This window comes from Hirundo rustica, chromosome 14 (genome assembly GCF_015227805.2).
Source record: "Hirundo rustica isolate bHirRus1 chromosome 14, bHirRus1.pri.v3, whole genome shotgun sequence".
Classification (NCBI taxonomy): Eukaryota; Metazoa; Chordata; class Aves; order Passeriformes; family Hirundinidae; genus Hirundo; species Hirundo rustica.
In genome coordinates, this window is record NC_053463.1 from 3317985 (window position 1) to 3336160 (window position 18176).

At 62.4% G+C, this 18176-nt stretch overlaps 1 protein-coding gene across 9 annotated transcripts; it reads right to left on the reverse strand.

The window, feature by feature from the left end:
* Window positions 1-1384: 1384 nt before the first annotated feature.
* PDLIM7 (PDZ and LIM domain 7) lies at window positions 1385-18097 on the reverse strand. 9 transcript variants are annotated; one of them, XM_058422448.1, is made up of 17 exons: window positions 9568-10539; window positions 9308-9462; window positions 8231-8269; window positions 7958-8112; window positions 7562-7598; window positions 7064-7102; window positions 6789-6934; window positions 6420-6456; window positions 5611-5649; window positions 5331-5488; window positions 4959-4995; window positions 4002-4060; window positions 3681-3915; window positions 3423-3603; window positions 3161-3281; window positions 2569-2684; window positions 1385-2286 (listed from the first exon to the last, which is right to left on the reverse strand). In XM_058422448.1, exons 4-17 carry the CDS (start codon window positions 8049-8051, stop codon window positions 2200-2202), a joined length of 1386 nt encoding a protein of 461 aa, XP_058278431.1. In that variant the 5' UTR covers window positions 8052-8112; window positions 8231-8269; window positions 9308-9462; window positions 9568-10539; the 3' UTR covers window positions 1385-2199. The 9 variants fall into 9 exon arrangements, with proteins under 9 accessions (XP_058278431.1, XP_058278429.1, XP_058278432.1 ...); XM_058422446.1 differs by lacking the exons at window positions 6420-6456; window positions 6789-6934; window positions 7064-7102; ... (2 more) ...; window positions 8231-8269; window positions 9308-9462 and adding exons at window positions 10550-10704; window positions 11303-11319; window positions 12861-12891; ... (1 more) ...; window positions 16672-16778; window positions 18024-18097 and having other exon boundaries at window positions 10179-10215; XM_058422449.1 differs by lacking the exons at window positions 9308-9462; window positions 9568-10539 and adding an exon at window positions 8358-9180.
* Between the last annotated feature and the right edge of the window lie 79 nt (window positions 18098-18176).

Consider the following 18176-nt stretch of genomic DNA (forward strand, 5'->3'; position numbering starts at 1 on the left):
CCCGAGACCCTCCTTCCGCTGCCTGTGCACAAGCTCCTCACATGGTGCGCAGAGCTGGTGGGCAAGAGATGCCCTTGGCAAAGCACAGAGGCACCTTGGGTGGTAGAGGCGTCAGCAGGAGGGCCCAGAAACACCAGAGCTAAGCCCCCAGGAGCGCAGACCCGGCAGTGGCACAAGGGGATGCTTGGCTCTCACCCCAGGAGCTACAGCAGGTTGGCCGCAGCACCCTGGCTCTGCTCCACAGCTGGGCACCCCGGGGCTGATCCGGCAGAACCTGTTCCCAGACCGTGCTACCCCAGCAGGCTCCGTCCCGCACGACTGCCTGCCCCTGCCCCCTTCCTGCCCTCCACTCACGGGTTGCTGTCCAGCCGAGCCAGGGTTGGTTCAGGGGCTGCCCACGTGCGGCCACAGCCACCTCACCTTCCCCCGTGCTTCCTCTGACCTTGGCTGCACAGCTGGGACTCACACTCAGCCCTGCTCCTGCCGGCCCTGCCAGGCGGGCACCAGCTGTTCCTGTCCCTTGGTGCACCCGTGTCCTGCTGCTTCTCACATTGCTCACATGTGCCCTAGCTTGAGTGCCTGGCCCAGCCCCAGCCTGCCTTTATCCCTCGACTTTCCTCGCCGCTCTTTTGATGTGTTTGCGCACTCCTGGAACTGGCAGTGAGAAGCTGTGGCACCGCCGCCCAGATCTGGGTGATGCCAGGAGGCATTTGGCTTCCCACAGCCAGCTCCTGCCCCCGGCAGAACCTTCCAGTAGATGAGCAAGACAATTTTCCTTACAATTGCTCATCACTAAAAGAGCTGCAATTATTAATGACCGTTCCAGCTGTCAGAGTGGAGAGGGAGGAGAACGCCCACTTCCCCACAGCCGCTGCCCTCGAGCCCGTTCCAGCCGGAGGTGCCGGCACGGCCTCACACCCGTCCTTCGGGACGGCAGCTGCATCGCGTGAGCGAACGCTTGGCTGCTCCACGCCGGAGAACGCCCAGAGCTGGTGCACGTGGCCCACCCGTGCCCCGTGACTCCTCATCTCCTCTACAGGACTCGGGGCCAGAGCACAGGGACCAGAGGACACTGCCAGGGGTATGCAGGGACCCCCACTAAGGTCTGTCCCCTTCCCCATTCTCTCCTTGCTGCATTTTGCCCCCCCAGATTAATTACTGCCTCCATTAGCGGTGCTGCCTGCTGCAAGAGGGATGACCCAGTCGACACAAGGGGTCAAGCCTGGGCTGACGCGGGCAGAGGAGGAGAAATCTGAGACGAAGATTTTCCCTGGAAAGCTGTAAGGAGCTGAGTCAGGCCCCAGAGGGAGCGGGATGAGGGCAGAGCGTGACCTTCCCAACCAGCCGCACCTCACTCGGCAAAACCACTGGCCTGGAGACAGCGGGCACTTGCAGAGACGTGTTTATTAAAGGCACTAAAAGCACCGTGGCTACATCAGCGCAGCCCAGCCAGAGGGTGTGGGTTGGGGGGGAGGCATCGATGGCCCCAGGATGGCAGTGGCAGAGAGCTCTTTGGTTGGAAGCTGTGCCCAAGCCTTGCAGGAGCAGCTGCAGCACACGCTGCCAGCCCACAGCTGGGCCACACCGGGCTGGGGGTGCTGCCAGCCCCAGGGGAGCAGTGGGCCAGCAGGGTGCGGGGAATGAGGCACAGACACCCCCCGAAATGCAAACAGGGCAGGAAGCCACCGCGGCAGTTTGAGGGGTGGCTGGTGGGTTGTCACGGGCAGGGCCCCAGCAGGGGAGTAGGGCCGGGTCTCCAGCCCCAAAGCGCACAGCTGGGAACGGGGGGGGAAGAGTGAGACAGGAGCTGGTCCTCACCCGCTCAGGGATGTGTAAGGAGTACCCCTGCTCCAGCACTGAGCTGCCAGGCAGCAAAGGGAGCAGCCCAGCTGTGGCAGACCCCCTCCAATTCCTGCCTCAGCATGGTTGTGCCCACCGTGTGGCTCAGGGGCAGGAGATCCATGCAGCATCCCCTTGCCAGGCCTCCTAGGGCCAGTTAAGCATACAGGAAGTCACCCAGCTGTAAGGGGCTCTGGACCCAGCACTGTATCTGGCTGGAGTTGAGCCAGGGGGTGCCAGGAAGAGGCAGGAGCAAAGGAAAGGGCCAAGGGCCCAGCCTGGCTCCCTGGGGCCAGCAGGGCAGGGGGACAGGAGCATGCAGGGCAGGGGCATGTGTGGGCACAGTTGAATTCCCACCCCTCACACGTGGGAGAAAGCATGGCTCTTGCACAGCGGCTTGTCCTTCTTGGAGTAGAACGTCTTCCCTTCCAGGTTGGTCTGGCAGATCTGGGGAGGAGAGTGCAGGTGGTCAGGTTGGGGAGCTGAGCCAGCCTCTGGAACCCCCACAGCTCAGCACTGGTGTCACACAGGGACCACTCCACAGGGCCCTGGGGCACAGCTAGGGACCAGAAGCTTCAGAGCAGAGTCCCAAAGCCCCAGAATGGAGGCAAATGGGAAAAATCTTGTGGCAGCAGGTCCCCTGTGCTGCTGGTGCACCCCACCCAGAGCAGGAGTGTCGGGGAGAGGCACAGGCCCTGCAGCAGTCAGGGAGGGAGGCACACTGCTCACCGCACAGACAAAGCAAGTGTCGTGCCAGCTGAACCCCAGCGCCTCCAGGAACCGGTCCCCAGCATCGATCTTGAAGTCGCAGCCGCGGCACTTGGTGCCAAACATCTTCTCGTAGTCTGCGAGGAAAGGCAGAGCCCAGGTCAGCACTTCCATGCACTACAGCTGCTCACCCCAGGGGAGCAGGGCTGCAGCTCAGCCGGGAGCCCACAGGCACAGCCTGGGGACAACTCTGCCAGCCCCCATCCAGGTGAGGTAAAGCCCCAGACACATGGAGGAGGTGCAGGGTGGCCCGGCCACCACAGGGCCCCAGGGGAAGGAGGAGAACCTCATCTCCCAGGATGCAGCACTCGCTTTGATGTACATCCTCCCTCATCGCCATGGCAACATAGGAGCCACGGCACTACCCTGCAGCTAGGGAGAACCAGGATGGAGGGCTCAGGGACGTGGGATTGGGGTCTCCATGCTCCCCACAGCCCAGGGGGAGCTCCACAGAGCAGGGCAGCTCATGCCCCCAGTCCTGTGTGCAGCTGCTGAGTCCCAACGGCGCCCCAGGGCCACATGAGGTGACACACGGGGGGTCCCTGGGTCCTACCTCTCTCGCAGTAGGGCTGTCCCTCCTCCATGTAGAAGGCTCGGTTGCGGATGGGAGTTTTGCAGGCGTTGCAGGTGAAGCACTGCACATGCCAGGTCATCTTCAGTGCGTGCATCACCTCCTGGAAGGGAGCCACTGTCAGCCGGCAGCGAGACCACCAAGGGCAGGAAGGGACAAGGAATCCCCTGAGATGGGGCCAAGCTGGGAAGGGACAGAGCCAGGCACCCACAGGAGATGGAGGGCAAGGCTGAGGGACACTCACCCCAGTGATCTTCTTCTTGCACTTGGCGCAGCTGGGCGCGTAGCGCGTGTCGTAGCACTTGGGGCAGAAGATGGAGCCTTTCTCCTCAAAGAAGCCGCCCTCATCCAGCACCTTCCTGCACTGGCAGCAGGTGAACTCCTCGGGGTGGTAATAATGTCCCAGCGCCACGAGGTACCGTCCCCTGTGGCAGGACAGAGCCACGTCAGCCACGGCGGGGCCCGGGACGCTGGCGTGGCAGCGGGGGCGGCCAGGGCTCACCTGATGACCTTGTTGCACTTGTAGCAGAGCGGGGTGCGGCCGGGCCCCTCGGGGGCCTGCTGGGCTGCCTGCACGATGGAGCTGCGGTTCTGCATGGGGGTCGGCGTGGCCGGCTGGCTGTGCTTGCTCACCACCGTGCTCGTCTTGTCCGGGGCGTAGCGCTCGGCAAACGAGGGGTCCACAGCCCAGGGTGGGCGGCTGGTAGGGCTGGGGGTGGCGCTGGGGGTCCTGGGGGCTGCACACACACACACCGGTCTTAAGGACAGTGCTCCTGATTGCTCGGCAGCCCCTTCCCAAAAAGCCCAGAGATGTTTTGCTCACCCAGTCCTGGCTCAGTCTTCATCGTTGCTCCTGGGGACGGGTCCGGCGCAGAGACCTGGCTGCAGAACAAGCAGTTAATCCAGCCTGCCCTGCTGGCCCCCACTGCCCAGGGTGGGCAGGCAGGGCTCCCCACCCCAACAAGCAGGAGGGAGCTGGCCAAGCCCCCGTGCCCAGTGGTAGCAGGTTTAGTGATGAGGTACTGAGCCAAGGGCCTTCAGTCCTGCCAAGACACAGCACCCCCAGGGTCTCTGGGACTGTGGTGGTCTGGGGAGTGGCAGGTGGGAGGGTTCTGGGCTTCTCCAGACTGACCAGCGACCCCAGAGACCACACAGACTTTGTCTGCCTACTACTGTGTGATCATCACCCCAGTCCCATTGGAGCGCAGGGGAACCTGGACGTGACGTGATTCAGGGAGCCCCAGGCCCAGCTCAGCAGTGCCGGGAACAGGCAGGGCAAGCCAGGGCTCAAGAGGCACACCCCAACAAAGGAGGGGGACAGGGAGTCAATGGCTCTGTGCCTCTCCAAGACAAATTCAAAATGCAGATGGCAACAAACCCAATTTTTATTTGTGTCAGAGCAAGCTGGGCAGAGCTGGTACTCAAGGGCCATGGCACCAGGGCAGGAGGTGTCACAGAGACGTAAAGGCAAAAACCAGGGTGCTGTCCAGCCCCCTGCATGGCTGCACAGAACTAGGAACAACTCTGACAAGATGGTGACATCCAGGAGCTCGGCTGCCCTGCAGCCCCACTTGCAGGACACTGTGCCCCAGGTACAGATGCTGCCCAACCATCACAACAACCCAGTGAGATTTGGCCAGCGCCACCAGCCACTCCCAACCCGCTGTTTCTGGGACACCACGGCGCAGCTCAGCATTCCCAGCTGAGGGGCAGCAATGCCCAAGGGGTTGTGCCCAGGACATGCAGCCCCCCAGCTCCTGCTGCCACACACTCCCCTTACCTGGGCTTCCTAACAAACACATCATCATGATCCTCCACTGAGCGCAGCAGGAGAGAAAGGAGGAAACAGTCAGTCCTCACAGACCGAGGCCCACGCACAAGAAGAGGGGAAAGGGAAAAGAGGAAAACCAACTTCTCCTCCCGCCAAGCCCTGCCCCAAAACGAAGCCACAGGGCAGACCAAGACCCCAGACCGGTGTCACCACCATGAGACCACGCACAGCCCCAGGCAGCTCCCACTGACTCAGCCACCCCACAGGGACCCACATGGGGCCAAAACCAACGTTCCAGTGCCGCTCCAGACTCTGCTGGACCCTGGCAGCCCAGCGAGAGTCCAGCACCCCCAGCCAGTGCCAGGCCCTGCGGGAACTCACTGCTGCTGTCTGTGCCCGTCAGCTGGGCCAGTTTGCGGAAGGTGCGGGACTGCGAGGTCCCGGTGCGGGGCTGCCAGTCCTCAGCGTCCTCTATCAGTCGCAGCTTCCCGGGGCTGCACCCGGGGGTACTGGGGGGCTCCAGAGGCTGTGGGGGCTGTCTGTGAGTGACAGAGGGCAGGAGCTCAGCCAGCACAAAGCACAGACCCTGCTCTGGAACAGGGAAGCACTCCAAAAGGTGCCCTGGCACATGCCAACACCTCTGCCAGACCCTGGCACTCACCGCTGCTCCACCGTGCCCCAGCTGGACCCATGGGCATCCCTGTGGCATCAGAAAAAATGGTGGCACAGCAGTCAGTGGCTGATCCGTGGCTCAGCCCACGCTTCCCATACGCACCCACAATCTCAGAGACACAAGAACCTCGTGGAAATGCCAACAGCATTCACTGCTGACCAGCCTGGCAGCTGTTCCTTGACCCCACAAGATCTCGTGCCCCAGGTACAGTGCCTGCCCTGTGACTTCAAAAACGCCCAGCAAAGTGTTGTGTCGCCAGCCACCCCTACACACTGTGCTGCATGTTGGCCTCCCCAGCTTGGTGTCAGCAGTGCCCAGCAGGTCCTGCCTGCACACCCATCTGGGGACAAACCGGCCAGTGAGTGTCCAGGCAGGAAACCTCCCAAGGTGAAGGTCAAAGCAGCGGCTGAGCACTGGCAGTGCCTGTTGTGGAGTGAGCAGAGGGTGGGCTCTGCAGCTCCACCACCAGCTCAGCTCTGGGAGATGACAAAGAGGGAGAGAATAATCCACAACAGGGCAAAGAGTTTGCCCAGAGTCATGAGAAGTAGTGATGCTGAGGGGAAATGATCCAGCAGCACTCACCCAGCTCTGCCACACCAGGCTCACAGGACAACGTGCCCCAGGTGCAGGGGCCTCCCAGCACCTCCCAACATCCCATAGCCAGGTCTTCCCAGTGCCATCAGCCTCCTCCACTCCTTGTATGCCCAAAAGGCTAAGGTGCAGCTCAGCATCCCCAGCTCAGAGCCAGCAGTGCCCGGACACCTGGGACATGCAGCCTCAGCACATGCTCCCCTTACCTGGGCTTTTTAACAATCTCATCCTCACCATCCTCCACTGAGTGCAGCAGAAGAGAAAGGGGGAGATGGCATCAGTCTGCAGTGACTGATGCTCAGGAAAAGCGGGAAAGGAAAGGAGGAAAACCAACCTTCCCACCCAGCATCCCCTCACCCCATTGCACAGCCTGCTTGGCCGTGGGGCAGAGCACGGCCCCAAACCAGCAGCACCACGAGCCCACACTCAGCCACAGGCAGCTCCTGCTGGCTCAGCTGCCCTCAAGGGGTGACTCGGGGCCAAAAATCAAACTCCTGATGACACATCACCCCACCGCCTCTCCCAGCTTCTGGTTACCCCACAACAGTCCAGCACCCAGCCCTGTGGGAACTCACTGCCATCTGTGCCCGTCAGCTGGGCCAGTTTGCGGAAGGAGCGGGACTGCAAGGTCCCGGTGCGGGGCTGCCAGCCCTCAGCGTCCTCTAGCATCCGCAACTTCCCAGGATCACACCCGGGGGTACTGGGGGGCTCCAGAGGCTCCCTGTGAGTGACAGAGGGCAGGAGCTCAGCCAGCACAAAGCACAGACCCTGCCCAAGGCTGCAGCACTGGGCAGCGCTGCCAAAGGTGCCCTGACACATGGCAACACCTCTGCCAGATCCTGGCACTCACCGCTGCTCCACCGTGCCCCAGCTGGACCCATGGGAATCCCTGTGACATTGGAAAAAACAGCAGCACAACAGTCACTGTTTGACCATCCCTGCCATACCCACAGCCCCATGGGGCATCAGCCACGTGGAAATACTGACCAGCAGCCTTGCAGCTGCTTCACAGCCGCATGGGACGCAAAGCACCAAGACCAGCTGCTGCCCAGCTCCTCCAAACATCTCCCACAAGGTGCTGTGATTGCCACCAGCCACCCCTACCCAGGTGGGTGCTTGGGGCAGGACCCTCCCCAGGTGATGGTCAGAGCAGTGGCTGAGTGCTGGCAGTGCCTGCTGTGCACCTCTGAAAACACCTCAAGCCCGGGAGAGGGGACAGAGAGGGAGGGAAAAACCCCCAGCAGTGCAAAGAGCACCCCCAGAGTGACTGCAAGCAGCGAGGGTGAAGTGGCTTTGGAGGCTGAGAGCCTGGCACAGGCACCTTGTGGCTCCTGCTGCTGCCCCTTACCTGGGCTTTTTAACGGGCTCATCCTCACCATCATCCACTGAGGACACCAGGAGAGAAAAGGGGAGATGGAGTCAATCTGCGGCAACTGAGGCCCAGGCACAGCAGGAAGGAAAGGGAAGGGAAAGGAAGGAAAAATGCCCTCTCCTCCCACTGCCCCCCTGCCCCAACACACAGCCCTGCCCAGCCACAGGGCAGAGCACGGCTCCAGCCCAGCAGCACCACCACGAGCCCACAAAGCCCTGGGCAACTCCCCCTGGTTCAGCCGCCACAGAGGGCCCAAATGGGGTCAAAAGGAATGCCCTGCTGGAACAACACACCATGGCCTTTATCCAGTTGCCCCAGCAAAGCTGGGCACACCTGGGCAGCCAGCCAGTGCAAGGCCCTACAGGAACTCACTGCTGTTAGCGCCCACCAGCCGGGCCAGTTTGCGGAAGGAACGGGACTGGGACGTCCAGGTGTGGGGCTTTGAGTCATCAATGTTCTCTAACATCCTCAGCTTCACAGGGTCACACACAGTGTCACCGGGAGGCTCCAGCAGCTGTGGGGGCTGCCTGTGAGTGACAGAGGGCAGGAGCTCAGCACCAGAATCAGACCCTGCTCTGGAACAGGGAAGCACCCCCAAAGGTGCCCTGGCACATGCCAACACCTCTGCCAGACCCTGGCACTCACCGATGTTGCCCCGTGCCCGAGTTGGACCCACGGGCATCCCTGTGGTATCAGAAAGAATGGTGGCACAACAGTCAGTGTCTGACCAGCCCACCCCTGCCCATACACATCCACAGCCCCAGAGACGCACGAGCCTCGTGGAAATGCTGACAGCGTCCACTCCTGATCAGCCTTGCAGCCATTCCATGGACCCCCATGACACTGTGCCCCAGGTCTGGTCTAGTTCCTTATCCTGCAACTCCCGACACCCCCAGCAAGGTGCTGTCAGTGCCACCAGCCACCCATGCCCACTGTGCCCAGCACGCTGCGCTGCATCATGGCCTCCCCAGCTTGGTGCCAGCAGTGCCCAGTGGGTCCTGCCTGCACACCCTGCATGAGGACACCTCACTCATCTGGGAACAGCCTGCCTGGCTGGTGGGTGTCTGGGCAGGACCCTCCTGAGGTGACGGTCAGAGCAGCGGCTGAGCACTGGCAGTGCCTGTTGTGGGGTGAGCACAGGGCAGAGCCTGTGGCTCTGCCAACAGCCTGGCTCTAGGAAGAAGGAAAGGACAGGAGAGTGAAGGATAAGGAGAGGAGAGAAGAAAGAGCAACAGAGCAAAGAGCTTCCCCTGAGTGACTGCAAGCAGTGAGAGAACAAGCCTTGTGGGCTGAGCACCTTGTGGCTCCTGCTGCTGCCCTGGCACACGCTCCCCTTACCTGGGCTTTTTAATAAATTCATCCTCACCATCCTCCACTGAGTGTAGCAGGAGAGAAAGGGGGAGATGGAGTCAGTCTGAAGCAATTAAGGTCCAGGAAAAGCAGGAAAGGAAAGGAGGAAAACCAACCTCTCCACTCACCATCCCCTCACCCCACTGCACAGCCCTGTCTGGCCACAGGGCAGAGCACAACCCCAGACCAGCAGCACCACCACAAACCCACACAGCCACGGGCAGATCCCGCTGGCTCAGCTGCCCTCAGGGAGTCACTTGGGGTCAAAACCCAAACTCTGGGGTGCTACATCACCCCACTGCCTCTCCCAACTTCTGGTTACCCCACAACAGTCCAGCACCTCCACCACCACCAGGCCCCGTGGGAACTCACTGCCATCTGTGCCCGTCAGCTGGGCCAGTTTGCGGAAGGAGCGGGACTGTGAGGTCCCGGTGCGGGGCTGCCAGTCCTCAGCGTCCTCTAACATCCGCAACTTCCCAGGATCACACCCGGGGGTACTGGGGGGCTCCAGAGGCTGTGGGGGCTGCCTGTGAGTGACAGAGGGCAGGAGCTTCAGCCAGCACCAAGCACAGACCCTGCTTCAGCACAGGGCAGCGCTGCCAAAGGTGCCCTCACCAGACCCTGGCACTCACCACTGCTCCACTGTGCCCCAGCTGGACCCATGGGCATCCCTGTGATATTGTAAAGAACGGCAGCACAACACTCAGTATGTGATCATGGCACAGCCCATCCCTCTCAAATGCACTCCAGAACTAGGAGAAGTTGCAGACACTCAGCCCGCTCTGCCCTGCCATCCCGCAGCCCCACGCCAGGCTCACAGCACACTGTCCATCGTCTAGAACCTCCCAATACCCCCACCAAGCTGTTGTCAGTGCACCAGCCTTCTCCAGATCCCTCTTCCTCAAGAAGCAATGGCAGAGCTTGGCCTCCCCAGCTTGCTGCCAGCAGTGCCCAGCAGGTCCTGCCCAGAACAGGACATCTTGTCTGGCCCGTGAGTGTCCTGGCAGGACCCTCCTGAGGTGATGGCCAGAGCAGTGGCTGAGCTCTGGCAGTGCACACTGTGGGGTGAGCACAGGGAGAGCTCGGCAGCTCCACCAACAGCTTGACTCTTGGAGAGGGGGAGAAGAATCAGCAACAGAGCAAAGAGCTTCCCCTAAGTGACTGCAAGCAGCAAGAGAGAACCAGGTGTGTGGGCTGAGCACCTTGTGGCTCCTGCTGCTGCCCTGGCACACGCTCCCCTTACCTGGGCTTTTTAACAAGCTCGTCCTCACCATCCTCCACTGAGCTCAGCAGGAGAGAAAAGGGGAGATGGAGTCAGTCTGTGGGAACTGAGGCCCAGAGACAGCGGAAAGGGAAAAGGAACAGGAAAGGGAAAAGGATTCCTCCCACTGCCCACCTGTCCCAACACACAGCCCTGCCTGGCCACGGGGCAGAGCACAGCCCCAGCCCAGCAGCACCTCCATGAACCCACACAGCCCCAGGCAGCTCCGCCTGGCTTTAAGTGCCCCATAAGGCCAAAACCAACACTCCACGAGGCACCAAAGCCTTCGTCCAGCTCCAGTTTCCCCAGCAAAGCTGGGCAGTCAGCCAGTGCCAGGCCCTACGGGAACTCACTGCTGTCTGCGCCCACCAGCCGGGACAGTTTGCGGAAGGAACGGGACTGGGAGGTCCAGCTGTGGGGCTTTGAGTCGTCAATGTCCTCTAACATCCGCAGCTTCACAGGGTCACACACAGGGGTGCTGGGGGACTCCAGCAGCTGTGGGGGCTGCCTGTGAGTGACAGAGTCATCTGTCAAATCTGACAGATCTCCTGGGGCTGTCCCGCACCTTCCCCAGCACAGAATCACAGCACACCACTAGCAGAGATGCCACACCTCGCCTTGCTCCCCACCCCCCAACTCCTCGCTCACAAAGGCTGGGCTCGTGAAGGACTGACTCTGGAACGACCACCACCATTCCTGGCAATTTGAAACTGGCCCCAAGGGCCAGAAAGAGAAAGGACAGAGCAAGAAAAAGCCAAGGTCAAAAAACACCATCAGGGAAGCTGCACCACAACCGTCTATGGCAGTGCCACCTGGCCCTGGGCACAGTGCCCAGCACAGCCCATCAGCCCCTGCCTGGCACAGCCACATCTTGGGGAACAGGGAATGGATCACACACAAGGACACTCCAGGGCCCCTGCAGCTGGCAGAGACAGGCAGCTGTCCCCTCTACACTGGGGACAGCTTGGTGCCAGCACTGACCCACCCACATGGGCAGAGCAGCGCCTGCTGCCCATCCCCAGGCTGGCCCTGCCCCAGAGGACAGGGCACTGGCAGGGAAGAGGCATGCAGGGAGGATAGAGAGAGCAGGTAAAAGGCTTACTGACTTGTCAAGGCTCAGCACCTGTAGGGAGAGGGAAAGAGAAAGGGAGGAGAGAAAGAAAGAAAAAAGGAAGGTGAAATTAGAGCTGTAGCACCCAAGAAGTTTCCAGAGCTCACCTATGGTCTGTGTTAGTTCCCCTCTCCCTGAGTCTCACATCCAGCTCACCCAGGGCTGAGAGCACACTGGGACACAGGGGCAGGTGCCAGCGGACCAGACTGTGCTCCCTCAGCGCCCAGAACAGGCCTGGACGCCCAGGGCAGTCAATGCCACATCCCGCCCCATTGCCCAGTTCCTGGGCACTACGGCAGCTCTGGCAGGAGGAGCAGGGACCAGCAGCTGCTGGACACATGCAACAGAGCCGGGGGAGAACAGTGTGGCAGAGCTGGAGGCCACCACTCTGCCCAGCCCCTTCCTGCATCCAGGGGAACAGCAGGGCTTCCCCAGGCAGGCACCGTGTCAAGCCTGGCAGGAGTCCCCACAGGCTGACAATTCCCTGAGCAGGGGATGGGCACGAGCGTGGCTGCACGTCCCTTCGTGCCACATTTCTGTCGTGCCACCTCAGCACCAGCCACCGGCTGCTCCGGCACGGGTACTGTCACCCGCTCCCACCCAGGGTGCCTGGCATGCAAGGCGCAGCAGGGCCGGGCAGCAGGCTCCCCCCGATCCTCAGGGAGCAGGATGGACAGCAACATACCCGTTGTGCTGGGGGGTGCAGGCGGGCGCCAGGGGCGCGTACGTCACGGGTTTCGTCACCAGCCCGGGCCGTGGGTTCGGAGGTGAGCCGGCCCCGAAGGGCCGAGCTGTTTTGTTGAGGGCGGTGCTGGGAGCGAAGTTATATTTCAGGGGTTCAGAGCAGGGGAGTGAGTCCTGAGCGAGACAAAACACACAGACACGGGCTCACACGTCAAGCAGCATGCAAGGGGCAGCCCTGGGCCAGGCAGCGCAGCAGGCAGCCAGGTAGGAAAGCCGGACAGCACGTGCACCTTGGAGACCGGGCTCTGCCAGGCTGGCACTCACTCCACCGGGCACCTGGCCCGGCGACAGCAGGTCACAAGCCCAGCCTGAGGGTCGTTTGAAGATTAGTAGGTGCCCCAGACACTCGCTGCTGCCCGTGGCAGGGCGGTGCATGCACACACACCGACTGAGACCGTCCCATGGCACAAAGCTGAATGCATGCAGGTGGCTTCTGCCCACGAGGCACCAGTCACCAGCCCCAGCCCTGACTCCCTGTGCCAGAGCACTCCCCAGCACTAGCAAACATGCTGCTGCACCTGCCCAGCCTCCTCCCCTGTGCTGGCCCCTCTGCATCCCTGCCCACACCCAGCACCAGCAGGGGCACAGACAACCTGGGCCCAGGCACCTACTGCGCAGATCCCGCTCCCTCTGATCCTCCACAGTGCCAGAGGTCAGAGCTGCTCCTCCAGCTGGGTTTTCTAGACCTCCAAACACACCCCAGCCCCCTAAAAGCCCCAAGAGCAAAGTCCGTTTGTTTGACTACACCGAAATTCCTTTCCCCTGAGATGAGGCTGAGCTGCCACTGCGGCACCGGGAGCAACACGTACCTTCTGCGGCTTCCCCAGCTGGTTCTGGGCTCTGAAAGAGAGGAGACAGATGGGCAGGTGCTGGAGTTGGCCCAGACACCACCAGCATGCTGGTACCCCAGGGATGCAGCACCCAACCAAGGGGAAACATGGCCAGCTGGCACTGCCCTGTGGCTTGCAGTCAGGTTAAGCCTTATCCCGGCAAGCAGAACCCTTGGACACAGCCAGGGACTTCCAGGCTCTAAGTAAGGAGCAGTGATGCTGGGAGATGGTGATGCCAGGAGGTGGCACTGGGCAGAGGGCCATGATTACACTTCAGTCATACGAGAACCTCATTGTTTGAGGCACCCACGATTCCTACCTGCTCAAGGTGAGGCAGAGCCTGTCCCCACAGGCGCGGATCCTGTTCTGGGCCTCGATGTGTGTCATGGCACTGGTGCTCTCCCCGTCGATGTACAGCACCCAGTCGCCCACTCCCACGCCGGCCTGGGCCGCCTTCCCACCCAGAGTCAGCTGCAGGACAGACAGAGTTAGGGAGAGCTGGAACAGCCAAGCCGTGACGTGGGAGCAGAGGGACATCCTTGTGAGGGCAGGGGCCTGCCAAGGCCCAGGATCCTGCCAAGGCCCAGGATCCTCAGCACAGGACACCACACAGACCTGACCCAGGGGAAAGTGAGGCTTCCCAGATTACTTCCCATTTCCCAGTGAATGAGCCCAGAGCAGCCTCTTCCCCTTGGCAGCAGCAGAAGGCAAAGCACTTCTCCAGGGCACTGCCCAGCCCCTGCCCTCTGGCCTGGCTGGGGACCCTGCCAGCACCCCAGGGCCTCAAGGCCGTGACGCCAAACACAGAGGCAGTGCTGCTCAGCCTCGACAAGAAGCCCAGCCACCCCTTGGAGTCATCCCTGTGGTCCCGGGGCAGGAAGAGAGCACAGTGAGTCAGGGCCCGTTGGGCAGCCCACATCTCACTGCAAACCACAGGCACGTCCAGCCCTTCGCCTGGGGCGGGGAAGGACAGGGGAGGCACCCCTTGGGCACTCCCCCAGCCGCCCGCGCTCCCGGCCCGTTCCCACCAGGCACAGACATTACCTCATTCCCACAGAGGAGCAGGAGCCCTCCCGGGGCAGGGAGACACCCGCCCCCACCCACGCCGCCTCGCTGGGACAGCCGGGAGCACAGCCACGAGCTCCCTTCCCCGGGATGCGCCTTGCCCCTGCTATAGCTGCGTGGCACGGCTGCACGCCAACCCCACGCTGGGAAATGGAGGCTGCCCTGCCCTCCCACCAGGGATGCACAGCCAGAGGTGAGCAGGGCCCGGAGCACCACACACAGCTCCCAGGCACTGACAGACAGACAGACAGACAGACGTGGGCAGGCTGCAGCCATTCCTGCTCCTCCAGCATGGAAGAACTCGAGGCGATTGGACCCAGACCAAGTATTTCCTCAAGTCCTGTTCGACATGAACATAAAAGGAGCGAGCCAGATTCCCAGCACTGTCAGAGGGCTGAAAAATCCCTGCCACTGAGTCCTGGCTCCTCCTTGCAGAACCCGGCTCGCCCCGGAGCCACACATCCCTTCTCTAGGCCAGCACCAGCCCTGCATGCAAGGCGAAACACCACAGAGGGGCTGGATGTGGCCCAGTCCCACCTGCATCCACTGCTATTCCCAGCAGGACATGGGTACCCCGACGCTGCCCTCCCGTTCCTCCTGCCCAGCACAGGAGGGTGCCCTCAGCAGCAGTGATGCCCCCAGCTCCAGGCTACGCTGCTGCAAGCCCCAGCTTGCTGCCCTGGGGGGCAGGGGAAGGTGCGGGGCAGCTGCGTGGGAAGCAGGAGCAGGAGTTGGGAGAGGTTTTCACACAACTGCCCAGGAAGGGGAGAGCACGTCAGGCTGCGTCACGAAGCCTCACCCAGCCTGGTCAGCGCTTCCCGTCCCCCTCCATGCCAACGTGCAGGAAGCCCCTTTGACAGGTGCCAGCTCAGCCAGGAGCCATGGCAGTGCCAGCCCTCCTACTTCCCACACATACTCGCTAACCAGGGCTTCCTTCCTCCCTTCTCCACCCAGTCTTTTGCTCTCCCTGCACCTCCATCGTCACATCCAGAGAGGTGCTCGCCTACTGCCCTGTCCAGGACAGAGCCTCCCTCAGTGCCTTCCCACCAGTAGCACCAAAGTCTCTCTCCTCTTTCCCAGCTGGCAGGTGCCAGGATGTGCCACGCAGCATCCAGCTATCCAGACTGCAGTCCTTATTCTGGCTCCAGCACAGGGACCATGGCTCACAGCCTGCCTAGACAGGGTGTCAGCACCCTAGCAGAGCCCTGTACCACAGGAGGTACGTGTCAAAGGGCTATGGTGGCATCTCTTTTGTGTGATCAGTGAGCTGAAACAGCCTCCCTGCTCACCCAGGAGTGCCACACCAATGGACACAGCAAAAAGTCAAGCCAATAGACACACCAGTGCTGCCCTGTGCTGCCCACCCCTGCAAACCAGGGCCCCACTGCAGCCCACAAAGGCAGGGTAGGATGCTTCTTTCCAGCCCACTGTGGCAGGGCCAACTCATTAGGAGCAGTGGCCAAGGACAGCAGCATGCTCTGGGCAGGAGCTCTGGGTCTGGGGATGCCTCTGGAGTGCAGAGCAGCGCAGGCTCACACCTCCCCATCAGAGCACACCACCCTGCAAGCAGCCCAGCCTCACCAGAGAGCCCCCAAAACTTGCTGCATCCCCTGGGAATCTCCTTGCTGCTCCAGCGCTGCCCAGGACAGCAGCACTGCCCAAGCCTCACCAAGCACTGCTTCACGAGGCCCCTGCCCCAGGCTCTGGGAGGCTCCTCCATCCGACCAGACCCTTTGTTAAGAACTGGCTCGCAGCCAAGAGAAACATTTTTTAGAGAATAAACTCGCTGAAGCCGTCTCTGCCTGCTCAGCAGAGATCAGCAGGCCCTGGGGCAGCAGCATTGGTGACTCCAGCCTCGCACAGCCCCCTCAGGGCCCGTGCTCCGTGCTGGGATGCTGCAGAGATCTGTGCCCTCTGGGACAGGTGCGCAGTGCCTGGCTCGTGCCAGGGGCAGGTCCCCATGCAGCACCCAGTGCCACAAGCAAAGCTGTCCTTTGAGAAGCAGCCTCCGTGCCAGCTGCCCAAGCGCCAGCGGCACAGGCGATGCAGTCACATTCCAAGGCTTATAAGGCAATTGCGTTGCCAAAGCCATGGCCAGCACCCGCCCAGGGACGGGGACCTGCACACATCCAGGGTCAGACCCAGGAACATCGCAACGGGAGAGGATCAAAGCAGCGGCCTCGGGCACAACCAGCTGTCGCACAATGGCTCTGACTGGAGAAACGGGAGAGTTTTGTGAAGGGAGTCACATCCCTGTGCAGGCAGCAGTACAGCTTCCTCCTCTCCGTGCCCTTTTCGGGAGTGACCTCAGGCACAGAGCTGGGAGCTGTGCTGTGGAAAGGAGGGCAGAATGGCACTGGCCAGGTCCTGGGATGCCAAGCCCAGTGCTGGGATGCAGACCAGGAAGCTAGTCCCACATCTCAGAGAGCAGATCCCCTCCCGCTGTGGTGGGCACACTCCGGAAGGGGCCTCCCCTGCCCTCCTCTGCAGAGGCTGTGCAGAATTTCACGTTTCTGCTTGCAGCTCTCTGCCCGGAACACCCCCGTGCTGGGCTGCAGCTGATAAGGGACCAAGGAGGCTACGTGGAGCCAGGCAGGGCAGGATGCAGCATTCCCAGGGCCCCAGCTCATCTACATCCCCCATACGGCTCTGCCTCAGCCACTGCAGCCTTCCTCCCACAGAGGCAGGAGGAAGGATGGGTGTCACCAGCCCTGGTTTCTCTTACCCTGGAGATGGAGAGCGGCATGCTGAAATCCTTCCCTCCCTGCAGCCGGAAGCCCCAGGGTGCCGGCCCGTTCAGCATCACCTTGTAGGACTCCATGTCGCCCATCTCTGCAAGGGAAAAGGGTGTGATCCCCGTGTTAGGGTACGTGGAAACAACGCAGGGAGAGCAGGCGAGGAGAGGGTTCGGTGCCTGGCAGGGTAGGACAGGAGGCAGGTCACGTTTCCAGCTGTAACTCCACCCTATCCTACACTGTGGTTAGAGACGCACCCCAAATCCATCAGCATCTCCTCCAGCAACGTCAGAGCTGAGGGGCCCAGGCTAACACCGACTAGTGCCAAAGAGCCAGGCACAGCCCTGCTGCCACCCACAGTGGAGCGTCTGTGGGCTCTGCTCTCCTTCCAAACCTGGGATGTGCTCTCCCTTGCAGCACCCCAGGAACTCCTGCTGCTGAGCGCCAAGGCTGTTCAGACCACAGAGAAATAACACCAGGTACAGCAGGATAGGAACCAGAAGTATTTTTGCCGGATGAATTATCAGCAGCAACACAGGAGCTGCGTGATACCACCCGAGGCGCCTGGCAGAGCAGCCGGGCTGGCGCTCCGGCAGCGGGCCGAGCAGATGCTCCCTGGGAGCGAGCCCATCTCCGGGGCTTCTGCAGGAGGGAATCCCGGTGCTCCCGTGCCTGACAGCTGTCAGCCGGCCAAGGCTCCGGACAGCCTTGCACCAGCCTCTTGCCACCTTTTACCTGGGAGAAGCTGCCAGACCCCCACGAACGGCCCCAGGACCTTTCCTCGGGAGAGCGCACAGGGCCGGCAGCGGGGCTCCCCACGCCCCGCACGGGCCGGCGGCAGGGCCGGGGGCCAGCGTGCCCCCGCTCTCCCCATGGCCGGTGCGGGCTATATAAGGCGTGTAAGACGACACCAGCCCGCTCCCCGCTCGGGAGGGCCGGGGGAAGAGCTGCGTGTCAGGCATTCCCGGCGCCCGGGAGCCGCGCAAGCCCCAGCGAGGCGCCGGGACGGGGCGGCCCGGAGAGGGCGGAGAGCCCCCACCCCTCCCCGGCAGGACGGGGCCCGACTGGTGCAGTCCAGACGGGGGTCCCCCGCGTGCAAAGGCCGGGCAGCCCTTCATACTGCTGAGAAGCCCCACCCTGACCCGCGGGGGGCTTCGGGACCCCTCCCCATCCTACACCGCCACCCCTCCCACGGGTCGGGGACGTCGGCTCTGCCCTACACGGGCCCGACCCTGACCACCCACCTTTCCCTTAAGCCAGGCCTCAGCCCTCCATCCCTCACGCCCCCATCCCCCCGGTAGAGGACGGAGCCCCCAGCCACGACCCGGCTCCCCGGACTCACCCGCGGCCAGCGGGGCCCGGCGAAGCGGGCGGGAGCGGAGCGGCGCGGGCCGACGCGGGACTCGAACCCGGGCACCGCCCCCGCCCGGCCCGGCCCCACTGTATATAGGATCGTGAGGGGGAGGAGCCAGCAGCCGCTCCGGCCAATCACCGT

Bases quoted from the DNA above. Each gene is read 5' to 3' on its own strand.
- PDLIM7 (XM_058422445.1), bottom strand. From the start codon at position 8,267: ATGCCCGTGGGTCCAACTCGGGCACGGGGCAACATCGGTGAGTGCCAG. The intron at 6,457-6,788 runs GTGAGTTCCCAC...TGCTGCACTCAG, and splicing joins GCTGACGGGCACAGATGGCA to TGGAGGATGGTGAGGATGAG. The intron at 3,916-4,001 runs GTGAGCAAAACA...GTGTGTGTGCAG, and splicing joins GAAGACTGAGCCAGGACTGG to CCCCCAGGACCCCCAGCGCC.